This window comes from Exophiala mesophila (genome assembly GCF_000836275.1).
Source record: "Exophiala mesophila strain CBS 40295 unplaced genomic scaffold supercont1.2, whole genome shotgun sequence".
Lineage (NCBI taxonomy): Eukaryota > Fungi > Ascomycota > Eurotiomycetes > Chaetothyriales > Herpotrichiellaceae > Exophiala > Exophiala mesophila.
Genome location: NW_015622505.1, coordinates 861,591 through 876,947, shown reverse-complemented (window position 1 = coordinate 876,947; position 15,357 = coordinate 861,591). Strand labels below are relative to the sequence as shown.

At 51.2% G+C, this 15,357-nt stretch overlaps 5 protein-coding genes across 6 annotated transcripts; 4 read left to right on the top strand and 1 right to left on the bottom strand.

Annotated features, from left to right (window-relative positions):
- The first annotated feature begins 928 nt into the window (after window positions 1-928).
- PV10_02225 (uncharacterized protein) lies at window positions 929-5,009 on the top strand. The gene has a single exon (XM_016366515.1). It carries the CDS (start codon window positions 998-1,000, stop codon window positions 4,916-4,918), a length of 3,921 nt encoding a protein of 1,306 aa, XP_016226033.1. The 5' UTR covers window positions 929-997; the 3' UTR covers window positions 4,919-5,009.
- Window positions 5,010-5,656: 647 nt separating this feature from the next.
- On the top strand, window positions 5,657-8,469 carry PV10_02224. 2 transcript variants are annotated; one of them, XM_016366514.1, is made up of 5 exons: window positions 5,657-5,891; window positions 6,647-6,881; window positions 6,939-7,072; window positions 7,125-7,884; window positions 7,938-8,469. In XM_016366514.1, exons 2-5 carry the CDS (start codon window positions 6,764-6,766, stop codon window positions 7,958-7,960), a joined length of 1,035 nt encoding a protein of 344 aa, XP_016226032.1. In that variant the 5' UTR covers window positions 5,657-5,891; window positions 6,647-6,763; the 3' UTR covers window positions 7,961-8,469. The 2 variants fall into 2 exon arrangements, with proteins under 2 accessions (XP_016226032.1, XP_016226031.1); XM_016366513.1 differs by lacking the exon at window positions 5,657-5,891 and having other exon boundaries at window positions 6,353-6,881.
- A 1,654-nt stretch (window positions 8,470-10,123) lies between these two features.
- PV10_02223 (uncharacterized protein) lies at window positions 10,124-12,102 on the top strand. Its single transcript, XM_016366512.1, has 2 exons — window positions 10,124-10,894; window positions 10,956-12,102. Exons 1-2 carry the CDS (start codon window positions 10,757-10,759, stop codon window positions 11,781-11,783), a joined length of 966 nt encoding a protein of 321 aa, XP_016226030.1. The 5' UTR covers window positions 10,124-10,756; the 3' UTR covers window positions 11,784-12,102.
- PV10_02222 (uncharacterized protein) lies at window positions 12,017-13,669 on the bottom strand. Its single transcript, XM_016366511.1, has one exon. It carries the CDS (start codon window positions 13,585-13,587, stop codon window positions 12,121-12,123), a length of 1,467 nt encoding a protein of 488 aa, XP_016226029.1. The 5' UTR covers window positions 13,588-13,669; the 3' UTR covers window positions 12,017-12,120.
- A 245-nt stretch (window positions 13,670-13,914) lies between these two features.
- Window positions 13,915-15,282, top strand: PV10_02221 (uncharacterized protein). The gene has a single exon (XM_016366510.1). It carries the CDS (start codon window positions 14,108-14,110, stop codon window positions 15,125-15,127), a length of 1,020 nt encoding a protein of 339 aa, XP_016226028.1. The 5' UTR covers window positions 13,915-14,107; the 3' UTR covers window positions 15,128-15,282.
- The last annotated feature ends 75 nt before the right edge of the window (window positions 15,283-15,357 follow it).

Sequence of the window (15,357 nt, the reverse complement as noted above, 5' to 3'; positions counted from 1 at the left end):
TTCTCTTGCATGCCAGAAGGTTTCAATTCCACTGGCGGCCAATGCACTTTAACTAGTCGAGCGAGAATAATGCGGAGAGGCAGGTCCTAGGTGGTAGAGGGCCGAGGAGGCGATAGTAGTGATGGTGATGGCTTAGGAGGAGGAGTAGAAGTAGGAGAAAATGGGACAAGCACTTAGAGCATTGTCAAACAAGGTCGCATCTTAACTTTTCGACGTCTCCATGTTATTCTTTACTTCATCACGAAGCTCACATTCCTATCCCATTACCTGCGTGCACTACGTTGGTAGCATCTGACGATCGCACAAGTTCGGAGGTTGTTTGTTGTCTCTGGGCATGAACGAGCCATCCTCGTTATGTCGAACAGGGGCACTGCACGCGATCAGTCGGCGAGGAAGTGAGGAAGTGAGGAAGTGAGAGGCTCTAAAGGTTAGTAGCGGAGGAGATTCAGGGTCGAGGCCGACGAGGATCAAGAGCATTGGGTAAATGGAAAGGTGAAATGAAAGTGAGCAGTCGTTCAAAGTGGTTGGCACGTGTAGAGCAGAGAGGACGGGGAAGGAAGGAGGATGAAGGAAGGATGAAAAAGGGAAGGAAGGAGGGTGAAGGAAGGATGAAAGAGGGAAGGAGAGGAACAAAACGCGGCGGCGGCAATCGCGTCCCTCTCGAGAATGCCAAGACTTTCACGCCAACTTCATCTCAACTCTCTGTATTTGGCCCTGAGCATCCGGTTGTCTACTCAGTTGTCCTCTCTGAATCTCCCCCTGCATTGTGTCCGCCGTCTCTTTTCAGATCAACACCATCGGTTTGTATACTTGGGTCATATTACGTCGATGAAATCACGTGCGCGGTGCACCGTGTGCGACTGGGCGGAACGCGTGTGTGTCGAGACCAGATCATGATCAACCGATAACCACGGATCATAATCCCATCTTCGTGGAATCAAGAGTCAAAATCCTCTCAAAAGAGATCATCGGCACATGTTATCAACGAATCGTCAACATGCACTCTTCTGTGGTTTATTTAATAGAAGACTCGGACGATGAAGTACCACCACCAAAGCGGCACAGGAAAGAACCAGATTCTCAACAATCACAACCACGCAAGGAAGCGGCGCATGTCGACGTCGACTTGACCGAGGAAATCCCTAAACCCATCGCTCGCCCTGCTTTTTCAAGTCTGCCACGTCCAACAAACCATCTCTTAGGCTCACCATTGAACGTTGGCCTCCTTCAACCAAGTTCACGCGTCCCACGGTGGTTTGACCCTCCATTCTCCACGCGCATTCCCTTCAACAGAGACGCCGAGACCAATCGGCATCCATTTTTCTCGTCTATCAGTATAGGCCATCGATTGAACTCCTCTGATCGTCCTGCTGGACATGATCATCGCCCCTCGCAACAGAATAAGAGCCAAGAGCCTCGAGGTTCCGGACCACTTCAAGCACACAGTTCTCCTGCTCGTCCACACACTCCACACTCTTCCCCAGCAAAGGAGCCACAGCTTCCACGTCCCAGCAGTGAGACTATCAACCAAGTCCCTAGTATTCAACGAGATTCAACCGTAACCGACGCCACTCGCAGAGACAACCTCTATTCCTGTTCCAACTGCCGCAATCGAGGATGTGTGTGCGAGCACTTTGCCAACAAGCATTCCTCATGTCTTCAGTGCTACAGAAGGGGCGAATTGTGCGACTACCCCACCCTTTCCAGCCCGACGATCCCACGGCGATGGAGCCCAAACAGCAACCACTCCCCAGAAACTCATCTGTCTTTGCAGACCCGCTTGAACCATACTTTGCTATCTCACACCTCACGTCTGCTCCTCTATGGCCTCTCTAACAAATCTAGTCCCACTCCTTCTCAGACTGCCCGTCCTACCCAGGAGAAAGTGAGGGCTGTACATGCGCAAGAGCCTGTGCCTGAGCTCGACAGTGGCGCTGCTCAAGAAAAGCTTGAACATGAGATAACTCACACTCAACGTGATAACGGAGTCTCCGAGACCACAGAAGTAACCATTTCACCGAAAATGCCTCCTGCTCAGATTGAGTACGATGTGGACATGGAAGGAATTACCATGGTAGTGAACAAGTTACAGGAAAGCCAGCGAACTTGGAGAGAAAAATTCGTTGAATCTGAGCTCCGGCAAGCAGCGATTGATATGAGGTCTCGCCGACTTCCAAATCCTGGCCGCAAAACTCCCGACCCATTCAAGCTGCAATCCTCGCAGTCCTTTGAGTCGATCGTGAACAATGAGAAAACGCAGAGTAAGAAGTCTAGTGGACCTGTCAGTCTCGCAGTCGCGACCCGCTTCAAGACCCCAGGACCAGTTCTACCTCGGTACAAAGCTATAGGCAGAGTCAATGGAAACTTCCTTGCACCCAACAGACGTACTCAGAAATGGCGTCCATACGAGCCCGATGACGAGCTCGAGGGCGTTGATGTCGATCAGAAATACATGGAGTTACCCCACAGATACGCTGCCGACTACCCTAGTAGGGAGCGGCAAGTACGATGTCAAGAAGCCATCAAGCGGTGGCAGCCATGGGCAGATAGGCTATTGGAGATTTTGGGACTTCAAAAGTCCGATGTCCTCCATTTCTTTGCCCAAAAGTCTGGTCACTCGGATGACTTCAAAGTCTATTTGGCCTCTTTGCCCTTGTCAGCTTCCAGCGCTCTTCAGGCAGAGGTAGATCGCCAGTGCACAACCTGTGGCATTGCCGATATGCTTAATGAAGAAAACATCGAGAGCGGGCTCCATTCGATGGAGCATACCAAACCTACTCCCCAAACCATTGCCCTCGCCGGCCTTGCGGCTCATGCATTTCACAACATGACCAACATTAGTCTATGGCATCTAGCGATAGGCGGGTATCTCCTGCCTCCGTCTGATCCATTGGATCGCGAGGAAGATGTCGATGCGTGTCACGTCTGCAACACTGATACCCGGCCGAGCAGAGATGGTGTGGAACCATGTGCAATATGTTTCTGTCACAGATGTCCCCATCATGGTACCTTTCACGACCCTTTTAATTTTGACGAGGAGTCAAGGTACAGGGAACACGACGTCAAAGTTATCGTTGACGATGACGAAAGCCAGTATAACGTCCGACATTTTGTTTCTCTGCCAGGCCGACCTTTTGATGACCATACCCAGAATAGTCATCTCTGCGGAATCTTTTGTGTTGACGCGAAACAATCTTTACGCTCAGTCTTGGGTCTCCAATCAGACGGCACTGTTGCTGGTGCCTGTCGAGAGCTCGAGCAGGCCCGAGCAGCGTTCAACGATGATGAGCTCTGCAGTGATGCCTGCTTCTGGAAAATCAGCAACAGGCCAAATACGGACATTTACGAGACTCCCTTAGCCCCGGGTGTCCCTAAATCTGCCGTAGACCTGATCAACAAGATGATACCGTTCTATCTTGCCAGTAAGCGAGGACCATGTAGTATCTCGAGGATGATACGAGATGTGAGCTGCGAGGCAGTCTTTGAACATATGTTGCACCAGATGCAACAAGTACCTCACCAAGACGAAAGCACCGCCTCTGACGTCGACGGCGACAACACGGCACAAGTACAAGATCAACTGCGAAAGCGAAAAGGGCCTGTGATGGACGTCTCTAGGAGCATGGAACTTGACAAGAGGCCTTCATTCACGCCATGCTCACACCACGGCCCCTGCACCAAGGAAAATAACTGCAGCTGCGCGTTGAACAGAGTTCACTGCGAGAGATCTTGCGGGTGTCCAGAAGCTTGCACGAGGCGCTTCAAAGGCTGCACGTGCGTGGCCAAGGGAAACAAGGTTTGCTTCAAGGATCAACGTTGCGAGTGTTGGAAGTTGAACCGTGAATGCGATCCAGACATCTGCCGGAAATGTGGTGTTGTCGAGGTACTAGACTCGTCCAACAAGTACAAGGAGGAGTTCCGGATCGGCAGATGCAGGAACAATCGAATTCAACTGGGTGTTCCGGCAGCTACCACGAAAGCTCCCAGTCAAATCCAAGGGTACGGCCTCTATAGCAGAGCTTACATCGCTGCGGGAGATTTCATTGGAGAATACGTTGGCGAAGTCCTGACTCAGGCAGAAGGCAACAGACGAGGTGCCATGTACCATGTTCTCAACCAGGAATATCTCTTCATGACCAATAGAGAGCAAGAGGTTGATGCATCCAACAACGGGAACAAGATGCGCTTCATGAACAACTCTCTCCTAGATGCCAACATCAATGTGGAACCTCGCAAACTCCTGTGTAGCGGAGTGGTGCGAGTTGGCCTCTTTGCGCGGCGGGCGATCAAGGCAGGCGAGGAGCTTCTTTACAACTATTCGTATCCAGAGGAGGTCACCAGAACGTTCTGGGAGCCTGGGGAGCGAGATGCTCATGCTCGGCGGCTTATTCCGATGTCTTCACATCGGATCGCACGTACTACGGGCACGAACAATATGGCTGGGGTTACAAATGGCGGCCCCAAACCAGCGTTACAGAAGAAGAGCAAGAAAAGAAAGAGACGTGTCATCGAATCCCCTGTGTCAGATGTTGACATGGAAAGTGCACAAAGCGCAGAGGATTTTACAGAATCCGAAGCAACGATGCTCCCGGAGATTGGAGACTCGGAAGAGTCCGAATATGGCATTAACGGTCTCGCATCGGAGGACGAGGAGACTGATGGGCTGATGGATGTCGCCGTCAATCCCAAGGTCAGATGGAAGGTGGCACAATCGAGGCCTCGCGCAGGCGTGGCGAGTGGCATTCATGCAGGGCATCACCCTAAGAGCAAGGCTCCACACAGAAGAGTACTTTCTGATTCACCTGTGCGTCAAAGATCAATCAATCCTGGTGACAAGAGATTGGGGGGGCGAGCACAGCAAAAAGCATGGAGGACACGCAAGCAGCGCGAGGCCATGAGAGAAGCGGCACAACGATAATGCTATTAGTGGTTTGGGAAAAGCAGGCGAAAATCGTGATACGAATATCAAGTGTCTGAGCAGTGCGATGGCATGAGAGTTACCCAGCGCGGAGAAGAATTTTGGCACTCTAAAATACAGAGTTTCTCGCGCAGATCAGACAGTAGAGAGACAGTGTAAAACATGGGATTGATATGCAGGAACAGGATCCACTACTGACTGACCGCCCGACGTCTCGTAGCTAGCTGAATGGAGTGTCGTGAATGGTGATAGGCGAAAGTGTGGCTTAATGATATCTCAATTAGGGAGTATGTTTACAGGGAACTGACTGGGGGAAAGCCGAGATCTACAGCAGAAGAAACGACCAAGTCAGAAGTTGTATGCCTCCATCGACACAGAGATTTGAGATGAGTGCAGCTGGCGAGATTGAGTTTCATATCTCCACCTGGTGGGTGAAAGGGATCGTTCAGTTCATCGATAGTGTCCATAGATACACGTACAAAGCAAAAGTAAATTAGTGGGATCTACTGGAGCTCAACCAGATGAGATGGAGTAACTCAGAGAGGGTATCAGTAATGGTCACCAACTGACTACTAATGATGTCGATGACGTGAGCGGCGTGTTGCTTTGACGACCAACCCAAGCCATTAGTGGCGGTTGGCCAGGCATGCCAGGCCTTGTTGGCACCGGGACAGCTGCATCGTGAGCGGGTTAATAAGCTCGTCTACCCACTGGCCAGCCCCAGAACACACCTGAGCACCTACGCTACCCGCCTACCAACCTGACCACTACCACGCTACCCAGACACAACCACACCATCATCGTCATTCCACTCGACCTTCACTATTGTCAATAAAACTCGCCTCTTGCGCACTCAATTGATTCCACCCAACTCTAGGCTTCCAAGCTCCCAAGGCTCCAAGCTCTATACTTTCTGTACCTGCGCCTCCCCCCAAACCATCCACACCTTTTAATTTCGCCGCCCCAAAGCCCGGTAAGTACGGAAGGAATTCTTGTTTAGGCCTTGTGTTTGCACATCTTCTGTCATACCCAGCATCTTGGTGCAGTCTCCCGCAAACGTCGAGGCCCAGTCATCCATGTCTGGACCATGGATGCCCCAGTCGTTGAGGAGAGAAGGCCCAGAGCAGAGACTGGAGGGTGGGGAGCTGATGGAACTGGTGACGTTGTGGCGGGCCCCATTCGTGCTTGTCTGGCAGCAATAGCTGTGGCTTGCCCTTCTGTCTTTCCACTTGTTTCAGTGGCACAAAGCAAAAAGGGTCGAGGAAACAGTGGTTGACAGAGGCAGACATGACAAAGTGGGCTCTGACGGTTGGTGGATTGTAGCCACTAATACGCCATTAGTGGCCACTAACCCGGTCTTGGTCCCCTGTTCCATGGGCCCCGAGGCCTGAGCAGCTGCTCTTTGCAGGGCCCCAGGAGCACAGTGCTCCCACACGGACTCCCACCCCCCCCAGTCCAGTTGCCTCATGCCGCACCCATCCGGACGTCATCCTCCAACCCAGTCACTCAGTCCTTCTCAGGATCATCACTCTGCTGGAGATCTACCTTTCTTGACACTACTGCACCACATCTACTAGTACCACTTCCGCACTGCTCCTCAATTTGGCCGTCTGCTCTTCATCATTGCTTCCAGCCTTCCCTTCTTTCTTTCCCCAATCTCACTTTTACAAGTTCTCTTTCTGCATCACGCATTCAAGACAGAAGAATCTAACAATTCATTCTGTCCAGACTGTGCAGTTAACACTCTCCTACCCCTCCACGCACCTAACTCGGAGCTTCTACCTCGGTCTCCGACGACAAAACCTCTTCTGTACCCGTTTCTGAGCACCAGCTCTCTCCCTCAAGATGCATCGCACATATTCCATGCGCCAGTCGCGCGCCCCAACAGCGTCACAGCTTGAGAACCCTCCCCCGCCATCTTCCTCCACTAAAGGCGGTCGGTTCTTTGGCAAAAGCAACTTTGGTAGGATGAACAACATGTCCCTTGTCGCACCCAAGCTGTAGCTGACACATTTCTTAGGCCATGCCTGGCGGAAGGGCACGGCAGGGGCCTTTGGCCCTGACCTAGCCAAGAAGCTCTCGCAGCTTGTTAAGATGGAAAAGAATGTCATGCGCAGCATGGAACTCGTCGGCCGCGAGAGAATGGAAGTTGCAGTAAGCACCACAATTCGATTCGCATTGTCACGTGAAACTAACTTTGAACCAGCAACAACTCTCCATCTGGGGTGAAGGCACAGACGAGGATGTCAGTGACGTGACCGACAAGCTCGGTGTCCTGATCTACGAGATTGGTGAACTGGAAGACCAATTCGTCGACCGCTACGATCAATACCGTGTCACCATCAAGTCGATCCGCAACATTGAAGCTTCAGTTCAGCCATCGCGAGACCGCAAGCAGAAGATCACCGACCAAATCGCCCAGCTGAAGTACAAGGAACCCAACAGCCCGCGAATTGTGGTGCTGGAGCAAGAGCTTGTCCGGGCTGAAGCAGAGTCCTTGGTTGCTGAGGCCCAGCTCTCTAACATTACGCGCGAGAAGCTCAAGGCGGCCTTTACCTACCAATTTGATGCCATCCGCGAACACTCGGAGAAGGTTGCCATTATTGCTGGCTACGGCAAACACTTGTTGGAGCTCATTGACGACACCCCGGTCACTCCCGGCGAGACCCGCAACGCTTATGATGGATATGAAGCATCCAAGGCTATCATCCAGGATTGCGAAGATGCTCTGACCAACTGGGTGTCCTCCAACGCGGTGGTCAAATCCTCCCTCTCGGTCCGGGCGCGCTCTTTGAGCCAACGAAGAAAGAAGAACGCCCAATCGGAGGGCGTGGATCTCGCCGGACAAGACCAGCCTCTGAAGAATGACCGGGACGGTTGGGTTCCCGCAGGCCAACATGGCGAATACGAGCAGGAAGGCAGTGAGGAGGAGGAAGAGGAGGAGGAGACTCCCGTTGGAACCAATGGTACGTGACAAGTGCAACCACCAAGACGACTGCATTGCTAACGATTTGAACAGGACAACACGCCGTACCTGCTTAGAGCGCAACATCGACGCATTCGGGACGCCTCGCATTCACCCCTTGACTCGAGCGTGCACGAGAAAAAGCAGCGGGAAGCTCTTGCAGAAAGAGGCGATTGCTACGCAAAAATACCCCAGGGAACAACGGGATGGCGTCTAGGTCGTCAGCTAGGGAGTACTTGAGTTTTGCAGGTAGATGATGTCGAAGAAAACGTTTGGTGATCCGGGACTGAAGACTTTGGGCGTTCCGTCATTCTCGTGTCTTGTCTGTTGGACTGCGACAGGCCTGGGAATTTTGATCACGCGCAAAGTTGCAGCATAAGAAGACGGACTGCCCAAGGACTGATGCCTGCTTGCCGATATTGTTCTCGTTGTTGCAATTTGCGGACAAATAGGTAATACACATCTAATGAAGGCGACCAATGCAATACCACATGTCTTTACTGAGGCACGTTCTTGTCATATTTCTTGGGATCTCTCTGCGAGTACAAATTGTGGCATCTTTTTCCCTCAAATCGGACTGGAGGGCTTGTAAAATATCACGTGCACTCCAGATGTGCATACGAGTCCTCCTTACGTCATTTCACCAGCCACCTTCCGCACTTAAGCCTTTCCTAATCAGTACGTAGTGGTAGAATCAGGTACACTAGCCAATAAAGTCTTGACAGTACTCCGTAATGTGAGTCTAATGCTAGCTAGTTATTTTTAGTTGGCCATGACTAAAGGTTCCCCCAAGTCTACGAATACCACCTGGCTGCGACTACACAGGTGCTTATTTCTCTACACCAAGACTCTTTTCGCAGGCGTTTCATCAAGTATAACAAGTGTGTAGGTAGGACATCCTTACGATGATATGGAGCTCTCGAATGGGACCGAAACCACACATGTAGAGATCAGAGTATGAGTTGAAGATACCATCATGAATGGGAACGACAAGGTTTGGCTCTATCGAAAGTTGGGGCTGAATAAAATACGAGGCAGACACGCACCCACACCTCTAGGGCTACCGGAGGAACAAATACACGTGAAGCATGCGTGCTTGCTTGTATCCTGTAGCAGGTTGCATTTAATCACCTCAGAAGTAGTACTATTGTGTTACTACTGCAAGTGCAGTACGAGGTATGGGCAGCTGAACCATCGTCATGACCAAGGTGTTGATGGGTTGATGCGTATACTCCGTATGTTGATGAAGCGCGCCACATTGCGAACTCGTGGCTGTTAGCCTGTTTAGGCGGTCTCGGCGTTGAGAATGGTGAAACGCCAGTTAAGCAGTAGTGAACGCCCCCGGTTGGCATGAGTTTGGGTGAGGCTATGAGGAGGATTGGGCATGCGGAGTGAAAGAACAGTGCCCTGATGGGAAGAAGAGTAAAAATAGTAATGCTGCTTTAAAACTCCAGCTCCCCCAGCGCTCAAGGTGTCTAGACGTGGCCTTTACCAGTACACGTGTCCACGGCCAGTTATACCGTAGTAGAAACTGGAAGGATGCCATGCCCGAGCAATGAGATACCAATAGTACCTTCCCTTGTCCTATACTGGAGCAAGGAAAACACAGAGTTTCATGACGAGTTACGACTGTCAAGTCTCGGGTTACGAATATGATATACGTACAAGCCACCTCACTTGTGCAGCCTCAAACTCTCTCCACGTTGCGTTGGTTTATTCTCCATGTCCCTCGTCCCCTCGTCCCATAGACGTAGACATTCGCAAACAGAACAAGCGGTAGGATTTCTTGGGAAGACCCTTCTAATAAATCCTCGTGGCTCAGCAGTGTCGCTTGTGGGCCCTTCGGGCTTCAGCCTCTTCCTCTTACGAACTAGTCTGTAATCTGCAGGGCTGATTGCTTCTTGTAGTTGGTGCGCCCCATCACGCCCGTCTACGTCTACGAGTACAGTTTACGAATACACGATACTGCTGGCTTCAAGGTTGTCGCTCTTGTGTGACAGCCTCCCTTGTCACGATACGTTACGACACCGACACCCGCTTACGAACCTGCAAGAGCGGGCCATGGACGGTTAGTAGTAGTCAGCTTGACCGCAGACCAAGGCTGTGAGGCTACACTTTAATACTGTTTTACCGTAGGGTTCAGCTAGCGGTGACACTGTGGAGGAGGGGGGGTTCCTGCTTAAAGATTGTACAAAGTGTGGCTGCCTTGCCTCTTGAACAGAGAATCGTTTTGATTTTCACTTGATCGCCGTCAATCTTCGTCCTCTTGCTACTAGAAACTTTTCTGAAGCAACCCTCATTACTCTCTTACACGCTCTCGCTACTACCTAGTACCCGACTACGACTACCGTTTATTAATCTAGCTCGTCCTCCCACCAACCTCAACCTCCGACCGTTTTTGCTTACTCTCCCTCCGATTCGCCTAGTAAAGCACGCCTCTCGACCCACCGACAGCGGTCAATCCTCAAACCGCACCAAGTGCTTACAGCCCCCAAACCAGCCCAACTCCCGTCCAAGGAGGGAAGAATCCTATCACCCAGGAAAAAGAACAACTTGAATCTTTCTGACCACAAACACCGATCGTTTCACCCTCAACAATCGTCAGCTCAAAGGGTCAAACCTCAAGTCGTTTCTTTTCATTGTGCAAGGCTCTCTTCATCTGCTGTCTCTACCTAACAAGCCTTTGAACATTCGCTCTGAGCACCCCCGAGACCCTTCCCCGCATTCGCAAAATTTCCCAGGCACCGCCCGTTGCAGCTGCACACGGCACGGCAGAGTACTTGGTTCAGCTTCAGCTGAGTCGCAGTCTTCACACTCTCTTGTTGTCCTCGCCATCAACAGTTGAAGCTCTGTAGAGCACACCAACACTCGCTATGGTGTCGGCCGGTCGAATTTGCTGTATCACAGCACCCTTTCTGTTATCGGTTGCGGTACTTATCTGCGTGGTCCTCGTCTTCCTTGCGGGCATCTACGACCGCAACAAGACGCTCAATGACTTATACTTTCTAAAGGTATGTTTTTTCACCTCGAACTAAACACACATTCGACGACGGCAACTAATGGTATGTACAGGTCGACCTGACCAACCTCACATTAACGTTGGGCGACGTCTCGAGTGGCAATAACTCGATCTTAGAAGGGGCACTGCAACAGGCGAAAGAAACACTAGGGATGAATGACTACTATACCATCTATCTGCGCAGCTACTGCCACTGGAATAGCAATCAAGACACGTACGCCAACTGCACGGATCCCCAGGCATATTTCTGGTTCAACCCGATCAAGGTCTGGCATCTAAACGATACTGGCGTCCCCGTGGACGATTTCCTGCCCAAAGAGTTCCGCACGGGGCTGGACGCATACAAGGCCGCATCCAAGGCCATCTTCTACCTGTACGCAGGATCACTAGGCGCGGCTGCCATCACCATCCTGGTGGGTATCTCTGCCATCTTCTCACGCTGGGGATCCTTCTTCACCACCTTCTGCGCCACGGCCATGTGGATTTTGTTGGTGGCCGCCTCCGTCACCGTCACCGTGGTCTACTCCCTCGTACGGACCGCCCTTAACAACACCCTCAAGGATGACTACGGCATCGATTCCACTCTAGGCACTCGCGTCCTCGGCACCACCTGGCTCGGCGCCGCCTTTGCCCTTGCCGCTGGCTTCTTCTGGTTCTTCTCCGTCTGCTGCTGCAGCGGCCGCTCCCCTTACAATAGCTCCGACAAAGAAGCTCGTCGTACCCGCGCCGAAAAGGGTCCTTACACCTACGAGCGAGTCGGCAGTCCCTATCTTGGTCCTACCAACCAACAAAGCGTCCCTCTGACCGATTTCGGTCCCGGGAATGCCTATCCCGCCCAGAGGGGTACCGCATACGAACCTTTCAGACCTCAACAGGTATGATCGTGATGATTGGTGATGGAACATCTCTTCACCATGTTCTCCTCAAGGCTCTTTGCTGGCTGGACGAGGCGATGCATCTGTCTATGCACGCCCGCCTTAACGTTTCTGGTTGGGTTTTCTATTTGAATTGGCGTTATTTTCTATTGGATGAGACATGAGGATGTACAAGGCGCAAGAAAATCCGACGACAGGGTACAATTAGCGTGATATCTGGTTGAGAAATGAAACACCACAAATGATCTCAGGATAGAAACCGACAATGCATACATAGAAAGCGATTTGGTAACAACCTGAATCAGAATTGTGACTTTTCTATACACTACTGACCATGCCCACTTTATTCCGTGACTCCTCTCCACCCTCCACGTGGTTTATATCCAATCAGGCCCTCGTCCTTGGCCACATCTGCTGCCATCCTGCCCGTCAAGACGCTTGTTTCATGATCTCTGCCCAGCACGTGGAATCGCTCAAACCCAGTCATGGATCCATCTTCCTGCTGTCCTCGCTCCCAGCTAACCGTTCCAGTTTGCTTGGACCTCACTGGACAAAACCCGCTGGCTAGTCGATCCATGGATAAATACCACTTACGTTGATGAATGGACTGGAATGTGTTGTTTGCTCCGGGGTATGCATTTTCGAGACGGGTTTGTTCATCAGAAGACAACGCTGGTGCTGGTGCTGGTGCTGGTGCTGGTGCTGGTGCTGGTGCTGGTGCTGGTGCTGGTGCTGGAGCTGGTGCTGGAGCATCTTCTTCTTTTGTCAATTTTGCGGTGCTAGGTTTTGCACGTTTGGATAGAGGTGGAGAAGCGGCGCGATGAAGAGACGAAACGCTGCGCTTGAGTCGAGGCAGCGCCGAGGTATCGTCATTGGAAGATTTTTGTTCCCAAGACTCTTCTTGGTCGGAAGACGTTGCGCTTGAGTCTGATGTCTTGACCTGTGCTGGTCGTCTTCGTCGTCGTCTAAAAGACGGTGCCTTGGGCTGTTCCTCGCGGTTATTTTCACGTGTCAGTCGTAGGCTGATAGTGTACCCGGGCGGGAGTTTCGTCCCATGAAGACGTAGCTTTATCTTGCGTGCTTGGAACGCACGATATAGCTTCTGTGGTTCCGATTCAACATTCTCGGAGGGTATCAAGGATCCAGCATCCAAATCCGACTCTGAATCGTCTGTCTCATTGCTGGAAGTCTTCGAAGGATAATATGGAAGGACGGAATATTCTCCCGTGTCCCATAAAAGCATTGTACCAGTGTCATAGGAAGCAGTCTCAATGAGGTGATTCCAAAGGTTGTGGACGCGGGTTTCGGTGGCGTTGCGGTTCAATCGTCGACTATTAGGATCGCCAGGGAGACCATACATGATGGCGAAGCTGATGGAACTGGTAGCATTGCATTGCAAACGCAGATCGTAATGCGTTCCGGCAACGGGGTGGTCATGTTGATGCACCACAAAATGATGACCACGATCAGTGAGGTTTCTTTGGTAAAGGTCTAGCCATGCTTGATGTGATATCCGGGGCTGGTTGATCACATTGGGAAGGCGTGCAGCAGAGAGCTTTGTCGAGAAGAATGTGACATGATCGTCAATAGAAACTTGACCGGCTTCTACGGCGGCTGTGGATGGCTTAGTCGAGGTGTGATCTGAGTGACCGGTGGTCGTGGTGATGGTTGCATGATTTGACCTGCGGCGGGGAACGCTAGGCGGCGAGACTGACCGTTGAAGGGATGACGGAGGATTGATGTGCCAGGATTTGTTCTCGGACTTGACAAATGGATTGTCGACAATAGTTGCAGGACTAGAGGAGGACATTCATTGGAGAATTGGGGCCGCAGCAGAAGTTGTAGTGATTCTGATTCTGATTCTGATTCACCTTTTGGTCATATTTTCTCAAGGTGGCATTCGAATTCCGTGCAATATGGGAACCGAGGGGCGCCTGGTGCAACAGGCGGTTGAGAATTGGTGGGGAAATTTCCGATTGGGGGAGAATTGGGAGGGAAGGTACGTCAGAGGACAGGGGAAGAAGAAAGAACGCTTTGAACTGGATTTGCAAAGGATGACTAAAGCGTGTCTTTCCTACAGGCTGACCTTTAAGCTGCAGCTCCTTGCGCGGGACTGCCCCTCGTGTGCCTTTTTTCATCCACCCATCGTCTCCCATTCCGCGTCTAGAGTTCTGCATTTGACATCGCTTACTCAAACTCACGTTTGACCTGTTTACCATTTCAGTTCATTTCTGTAATAAAGTCAATCCACCATGCCCAGGTCATTCTAGATTTCTCTCCCATGATCCAACACCAAAGGTCTAAGTCTATAAAGCATTCTTGTTCGCCCCATGTTGTCTAACTGGTCTTCTTCCAAGTCCACACTCATCACAGCAATAATAACCGCCTTATTAGCAGCAATTTCAGCTATATACATGCACAGCAGCAACAATATCAACGCCAACACTCAACAGCCTTCTATGAAAGCAACAAACATTCTCAAATCCACAATGTCCAGCCTTTCGCACGCAAAGATTGTCGCCCGTCCCTCCAAGACGAGAGGCGCGGCCAACCATGGCTGGCTTGACACCAAACACTCTTTTTCTTTTGCCGGGTGGTACGATCCTAAATATACTCAGTTTGGCTCCCTGAGAGTACTCAACGAAGATCGTGTCCAGGCAGGACAAGGATTTCCAACCCACTTTCACCAAAATGCCGAAATCTTTTCCTACGTCCTCAGTGGAGAATTGACGCATCGCGACTCGATGCAAAAGAAGGGCCAAGAATCTGACGACAAAGACAAGTTCTTCCGACTTCGTCGTGGAGATGTCCAGTTTACCACTGGTGGGCGCGGAATCTCCCACAGTGAATACAACGAGCATAAGAAGGACTGGGTCCACTTCTTGCAGATTTGGGCCTTGCCATGGAAGAGAAACCTTCCACCCGCGTACCATACCACCACATTCGCCGAAGAAGACAAGCGAAAGGGCTTTGTCACCATCATCACTCCTCTGAAAGCCGGTCCCAATGCAACCTTGGAGGAGGAAAAGGCGGCCGTGCCTACGCACGAAGGAACCATTCCCATCCATGCCGACCTTGTTTTTAGTGCAGGAATCATTCCTACAGGAGAAGCCTTTACTTATAACGTCGGTGCTGGAGACGCTGTCTCGTCAAAGACGGGACGAAATGTATACATCCACTTGCCAGAAACAAAAGGTGGCAAGGCCACTATCCGGCTCGATGGCCGAGACGATGCGATCCTGAAAGAAGGTGACGCAGCGTATGTCACTCAGGTCAACGCTGCAGATGCCTTGAAAGTGGAGAACATTGGCGACGTCGAGGCTGAGGTGGTTGTCATTGACTCGGAGTAATCTCGTCACGCCAGCAGGGAAATTTGTCTAGGATAATGGCATGGCGTTTTGAGTGTACAATAGCCAATTTATGAGCGGGACCTATGGGTATTTGATTTAGAATATATAAGTTTTATCCTCAATGTCCATTGCTCCATGAGAGAAGCTTGATCTTGTTCAATTGTCTGTGTTTTATGAACGAAAGCAGGAACTTTCAGTCCAGCGCTAGAGCGTTCTTTCCTTTAAAAGAG